We start from the raw sequence: 7,357 nt of genomic DNA, 5'->3' as shown, positions 1-7,357 counted from the left end.
CTCCTAACATTGGATTGTACTATTTTTGCATTCAAATGCAAATGTTTATTTTAAATTCGACTAATATTCATTCTTTACTCACAATCTCCTCATCACAGGCAGGCACAGCACTCATGTTCGTGTTTGTGTGTGCTGTCTGTGTCACTCATAGCACATGCATATATCGTGAGCTATATGTAAAAAAAATTATTATCGTTATCGAAGAATGTGTACCGTCGATAAACATCGATACCGTTTTATCGCCCAGGCCTACGCTCACACTTTAATTGCTTCTATTCTAGAACACTTGATGATTATCTAATCAAAATAACAAAATATGGCAGTCGCACACCTGGCAAAAAGCGCAGAGCCACACGGAAAGCTCGCAGGTATCGGGAATCACACACCAGACGCGTCACATTCAGTTCAAGTGATGGTCTAAAACAGTTTATTTAATCACCAAACGGGTAAAAGTTCACCTCAAGAATGATCAAAAAGCGGCATAGATGAGTTTGAAGTTGAAGTAGATGAGGTGGTTAAAAAAACTGAGCAAAACGTAAAGAAAAAAAATTGCGATCTATATTATAATTCTCTATGACGCATACAGACTTTATTAGAGCCACAGAAACACAGACGTTTCGCTGAAAAATACACAATACACAATTTTACAAGTCATTATGTGCATTAACAACGATTTGGGAAAAATAATTTAATGGAAACTTGCGTGTGGTTTAACCATTTGAGGTGCTGCTAATGTTAGTGTCCTCTTAGCCTTGATAGCAAACATACTGCTGTTATTTCTCCACTAATGAAGCGCATCTAGTCAACAAATTAATTACTTAGTAATGATATGCAAACATGCACTACAGTATAATGTGTACACACCGATTAGTTGTCCATGTTTTAAATCTGCATCTGAAGTGTTTGCTCTGTGCAGCATGCAAATCGATGGGATCATATTGTCTACACTCACTGTCGAATAGGACATTCCAGACTAACCCATAGTTTTCTGTTGGCGGGTGAAGATCCTCCTTTATGTTCTTTATGCCAGAATCCATTATCTTTGAAGCATATTTTGATGGATTGTAATAGTTTAAAGTCTGACAGAACTCATTATTTTTCTGTTGACTTTTATGAAAAGATTTTTAATGAAGTAAGGCCAGATTTAGTTTTAGAATTTTTATCTAAGATCAAATTAAAAAACTTAATTTAACTTAACTAACCTGGTTCTCGCCATGAATATAGCCAAGGTAGCTTGCATGGCGTTAAATCATAACCAAACAAACAAACAAACTGTGCAGCGCGCAGCCTCATGTGTCAAAACAAACAGCGCGTGCTGTCAGTGATTTCCGCCTCTAGAGGTCGCTCTCGTACTGTATAATGACAGCGGAGCTTCTCAGCCTCTTCAGCAACAGACGCAACCCGGAAAAACTACCGGCATGTATTTTAGCTGATAGTTCTAGCAATCAACTATCGGTGCCGATTAATCGGCAAAACCGATACATCGGTCGACCTCTATAAGCAAGTGTATGAAAACAGACATGAATGCTTTGCCATGCACAGTGCAAGTGCATGGCTTTGGTTGTACAGTAAATGCTTGTCTGTTCTTGTTACTGTGGCTGTAACAAACCTCAGTACTCAAAGGAACATTAAGTTTTATTTAGAAAATATAAAAAATGTAATGTTATTATTCAGGAAGCTAGTGATAAACATAACAGTTTGACTAACTATAACTGACTTGCTTGGGTAAATTCTCTTCAAACTTGCTATGTCAGTAGTTGATCTGAAAGACAAAACTGACTTTTCAGTTTACACTTATGCAATAGCACCCCTTGTGCCAAAGCTTGAAATGCAACAAATACTTGAAATGTGGTCTAACACATTTTGGAACATGTGGGCTTGCATAGCTAGAAATGTCTGGATACATAAGCAGATTTTTTTGTGCTTAAGGTTTAACAATCTGATACATTTAGATAATGGGATTACATTTTAAATAGAACTGTCCATTTGATCAAATTGTTTCACATTACAACTTTGCTTTTCATTGCCAGCTAACGTCCTTTGACAGAACCAACATGGATGCAGCTCAAATAAGATGTATGTGAACAAAATATCACACATGTGCTTTGTACCGTTTAAATAATGACTTAAAATGTGACTACTATGCTACTTTGTTTTCTCAGCACTTGAGAAGTCAGTGGTATCGTGGGTGAATGATCAGGATGTGCCATTTTGCCCTGATTGTGGGGGCAAATTCAACATCCGCAACCGCCGCCACCATTGCAGACTCTGTGGGTCCATTATGTGCAGAAAGTGCACAGAGTTTATTCCTCTGCCACTGGCATGTGAGTTACACGTGTATAGATATGATAGATTAAATGGAAAGTACTATACATTAAGATTTTCTTCAGTAAATCCTTTGTCCTGCCTAATTTGACTTGCACAGAATGGATTGCATATTCGTTATTTTATACATTTTTTTTCTAAAAAATAGTGAGTTGCCTTTCTGTATACTGCCTGCAATTGTCAGATACAAGACAGCATTCTGACAAAAAAATGCAGTCCAATATGTTACTGATTTGGGAGAGTCTATACAGTAATGATGGGAGGTCCAATTGATTTCTGTGAAGCAGTTATTTTGGAAAGTTTATTTCACATGTGAGTAAAGTGACATATCTGACGCAGTAACTCATGGTACCTGAAATGGGGATTTCGTGTTTTTGTACGTTGGTTTTGTAAAATGTTAAATATATATTAAAAATCAAACGTTAGTCAGAGTCATACCCCCAAGTCTTTAAGTATGTTTAAATATGTTTGCGTATTTGCTCCTTTCGGCTGTTATAATAGTCTCAGTTTCCTTTTTCCCCACCAGATAAAATAATCAAGTCATAAACATATTTCTTGTATGACTTGTTTATACATTACATTTTGTCTCCTCAGTCAGATTCCAGACAGTACATTTATAGTATCCGCGCACTCATCGGTTCTCAGTATTTCGAATATTACCGAAAGAGACTGTTCAGTGTACTGTTGCTTCAAGAACTGCTTCTATCCAAATTGCAAACTGGTTGGAGCAGTTCATTGTAAAGAAGAGTTAGCAAAAGCAGATATCACTAGACGTTAGAATAAATTACTTTAGAGTCAAAGTGTCAGAAACATTTGAGAGACCAGTTAATTCATTGCTGACACGCGATGCAAAGTATTACAAATGATTCAGTTAGATTTGGTGTACTGAATCAACATGTTTGTTCATGATCCTGACATCACTACTTCATAGGCAGAAAATGGTGTTCTTCACATCAAGGGGGATTTAGTGCTTGCCTGCAGTAGTTTGATGTTTATATTTCTGCAGGTCTTAAAATGCCTTAAAGCGGGGGTATGCAAATATATACATACATTGACAGGCAGGTAGGAAAGCGTATCGTAGCCATCGGACCGAGGGAAATATTGGATGAACATTTTATGGTCCTACGCCTTCCACAGAGTATATAAATACATATAAATACATTAAGACCACTTAACTTAGTGATTGCTAGCGGGATGTGAAGAGACTTTCAACCAACATAACAAAAAGTGTTTTTGAACCAAATCACCCACCCTGCCTTTTCAGCCTTCAACAAATTAAGGATTTGAATTGGAGCAGTCATGGCATTATATTTAATGCCATGACTGCTCCCATTCAAATCCTTAAATTCAAATCCTGCATGCATAAAGTGCTGCTAATACAACTTTTATTGTGTGCTCCATAGACATTTACATTCAGAGAACATTTTTACGTATTGTGGTCCCTTTAATTTATCCCTTAAGTTTTCTTTAATTGGTGTTAAAAAGATATTTAAAAGATCTCAAAAATTTACCTTCATAAAACTTGCAGAAACCCTGACAATATGCTACTCTAATAAGTATAAATATAACAAACGTCTTGGGGAAAGTATTTATTTTTATTTTTTTTTATTTTGGCATTGAATGAAGTACACTTAACTACAGGTTGGTCATCCTGAGCAGGTAGGTCAGATTTTCAGGACGTACTGTAATGTGCTTTCAGATAAATTAACCAGTGGAACAAGGGAGGCCCTGTGGGCTCCTGGCCAGAGTGGGTCTCCTGGATCTGCAGGCCCAGTGATGCAGCAGACTTCTCGCCGCGGCTCCATCAACAGCATCTCATCTGTCACATCTGTGTTGGAGGAGAAAGATGAGGATCGTGTACGTTGTTGCCGTCACTGCATGGACGCACTACTCCGGCATCAGCACAAACTGGAGGAAAAAGACCACGTGCCCGATATCGTCAAACTCTATGAGGTACAAACTTTCTTTTGTAAATGTACAAGCATTTTTTGTTAAACATTGTGTTTAATTTTAATTTTTTTTATCCTAGAGTAAACATAAATGTGTAAATGACATATTTATTACAACTGTGTTAATTAGAAGTGAATGTTTTGGGAGACCACTTCTTGATGTTTTCAATGGAAAACGTCTTCTCTTTCTGAGTTTTCTGAGCGAAAGAGTCTTACCAGTTAGAATTGACATGCTACATATGCTAAATGGTATTATTTCTTATTTTTTCTTGTCAATATGAGTTTGGATGGCTTTATTATTTTAGCCACCTTATTGCACAAGTGGCAATTACATTCGCAAATGCTCCTCTATCACTGTCCACATTTTGATTTTAGCAAATCGCTTTGAGCGAATGCAGAGATGTGATTAATATTCATGAGTTCAGCAGCCTTTAAGCCCTTACTGTTTTGTGTAATTAAACATTGAATGACCAGTAATGTCTCATGCAGCCCATAGTTTAATATAACAAATATGCATCATACATTTTCATAATGCATATTAGACCATGCTGAACAAAAATCCTGAATAACTAAAACTATTGCATATAAATTCATTCTCTTTTGCATCTTTTCAGAATAGCATGCTTTTTTGTAAATTGTTTCATTAAATCCTTCTATACCTGTAAAGATTCCAAGTTTGTTGATTTTGCAGTAAAAACACATATTGACATAATTGCTTGTATTATTTTGTGAAACGTCTTTGGGTTCTTGAAAGGTGCTATAAAAATTAAACATTATTATTATTATTATTATTATTATATTGGAAGAGATGCATGGCAATTGTATCACCTCATCCACATGGGCCATTGGTGCTTGATTGAACCCTGATGATTGCTGCTTGCAGCTATGTATTGTTGGGATTGTAGCTCTTAATATACAGCATAGTCTTCTGTCATAGTATTGTTTGTTTTTGCTGTGCAGAGGTTAAGGACATGTATGGAGAAAGTTGAAGCTAAAGCTCCAGAGTACACACGCATGGCAGAGTCTCTCAAGTAAGCCCTCAAGCTATAAGAAAAGCACTACAAATGTACATTTGTTGACTTCTTTAATGATATTTTAATGCCTGGTGCCACATCCCAAACATTGCCAGACTCAAGTTTTCTCTGTATCGTGTAGTGCTGGGGAGACGACCTGTAATCTAGAGACTGCTGCTGCACTGAGGATGGAGATACTGAAATACTATGAGCTCCTTGATGTTCTGAGGTAGGCAACAGACTAAAGACACATACTGTGACGAGATGTACATATCTAAATCAGGATTCACAGAATGCATTTCTCTGGGGTGGGGGGGGTGGTTTGGCATCAGTAAGAAGATACTTGCGCTCGGGCTAAAAGACGAGGTCCAGCCTCACCCAAAAGCCCTGCAGCTGCAAAGGATGGTGCGCTACACAGCTACACTTTTTATACAGGTGAAATGTTTATATATACTTTTTAAATGTTAAACAACTTGACAATTTTCCGAGAGGTTTACACACTTATGGGTAACACTATATAAGGGTAGAAGCTCAAATTCTCCAGTCAACAGTTACTTTTTTACACCCGTAGGAGAAACTGTTGGGTCTGACGTCGCTCCCCACCAAGGAGAAATATGAGGAGCTTAAAGAGAAGAGAAGAGAGGAGCAGGAGAAAAGGACGCAGAAAGAGAGACAGGTGAATAAACCGCAACATGATCATTTTCTGTTTCTCATATCAATCCAATTTGCTAATCGGTTTTTCTTTATTTGATAAAAACTTAAGTGAATCATTGGTGATTCTGATGCCTCAAATCCAAAACCTTTTGAGCTTGAATTGTGTCACATGTGACCCATCTGAGTATTCTTCCTTGTTTCTCAGTTTTAGGGTTCCTTAAACCAAATTTCCTAGGAAACTTTTCTACAACAGTTTAATATCTCTGATTGTGTCTGCTGAAAGGTTGTATTCCGAGGGCACTCAGTTTTTATTGTGGGTTGTACTATCAATTTGATCTAAATCTATTAAAATCTGAGAGAACATGTTCTGACTGTTTAGCCAATGTAGCAAAGGAGGTTTGGTTTATATGGTAAAGAATAATAATCAGGAAAGACCTAGAAGGCTGCAGAATTATGAACCAGCAGAAGCTTATAGACTGTATGACATCCAGCCATATATATCCTTGCAATATATATGAATTATGCCCTATAAGTATGCCCTATCATGCGTTGCTCATATTATGGGAGTAACTTCCGTTAAACTTTAATAAGCAGTCAAAAGTTTGCACTATGAACACAATAAAAAGCCTTTTCAAAAACTGGGTACAATAAGGTGACATTGTTCTTCTCTCCCTTCAACCATCGAACATTAAAATAGGGATTAGAAATGAAAAGGGGGGACAGTTACATTTTAAAGCATCTTCGTGAAAACTAACCTGGAAAGAGACACAAGGATTTGGGAAGAAAAACAAGAGATTCTTGCATGCATTCCAGTGAATTATTCATTGGATATACTGCGCATTTAATCTACGATATGTGTTGTCTTTTTCCGTATTGTTACAGCGGAATACAAAGGAAAAATAAAAAAATCAGGAGGCTAAGAATGTAGCGTGAGGAGCTCTTGCCATTGATATTCTTGTTGTACCATGTCACATTAAAATATCATGTTATGTTATTCTCCTGACATCTGAAAATAAAATGTACAGCTCATTCAGTCAAACTGATGGATAAGGATTATATGTAGTGCAGCTTTATGACTTGAAATGATTTGTTTCAGTCTTTTGAATGGAACTTCCCCAAACCAGAAGTGCCTCCCATACTTTAAAATGCAGTAGGCTCGCTAGGAAAAAGTTGGATAGTTTTGTATAGAGCAGGGTTTTCAAACAGGTCATGGAGTCCCCCCACCACTGCACAGTTTGTATATCGGACACACCCAGTTCAGGTCTTGCAGTCTCTACTAATGAGTTGAATCAGGTGTGTTAGATGAGGGAGACATTCAAAATGTGCAGTGATGGGGGGCCTCCAGGACCTGTTTGAAAACCCTGGTATAGAGATACTTGTGTTCAATTTGACAGTTCCTCATTTACACAAATTGGT

General features: G+C 37.2%; 1 protein-coding gene across 3 annotated transcripts in view; it reads left to right on the top strand.

The window, feature by feature from the left end:
• Positions 1 to 7,357, top strand: part of LOC107739651 (rabenosyn-5) — a 15,372-nt gene that overhangs the window by 4,693 nt on the left and 3,322 nt on the right. For all 3 annotated transcript variants that reach the window (XM_016551819.1, XM_016551818.1, XM_016551817.1), the window contains 7 exons: positions 2,031 to 2,076; positions 2,163 to 2,324; positions 4,025 to 4,278; positions 5,235 to 5,305; positions 5,430 to 5,516; positions 5,620 to 5,722; positions 5,859 to 5,963. In XM_016551819.1, the coding sequence (XP_016407305.1) occupies positions 2,031 to 2,076; positions 2,163 to 2,324; positions 4,025 to 4,278; positions 5,235 to 5,305; positions 5,430 to 5,516; positions 5,620 to 5,722; positions 5,859 to 5,963 (828 nt within the window). The remainder of the gene's footprint in view (positions 1 to 2,030; positions 2,077 to 2,162; positions 2,325 to 4,024; positions 4,279 to 5,234; positions 5,306 to 5,429; positions 5,517 to 5,619; positions 5,723 to 5,858; positions 5,964 to 7,357) is intronic.

This window comes from Sinocyclocheilus rhinocerous, unplaced genomic scaffold (genome assembly GCF_001515625.1).
Source record: "Sinocyclocheilus rhinocerous isolate Xijiao unplaced genomic scaffold, SAMN03320098_v1.1 scaffold435, whole genome shotgun sequence".
Classification (NCBI taxonomy): Eukaryota; Metazoa; Chordata; class Actinopteri; order Cypriniformes; family Cyprinidae; genus Sinocyclocheilus; species Sinocyclocheilus rhinocerous.
This window is presented reverse-complemented; position numbering and strand designations above follow the sequence as displayed.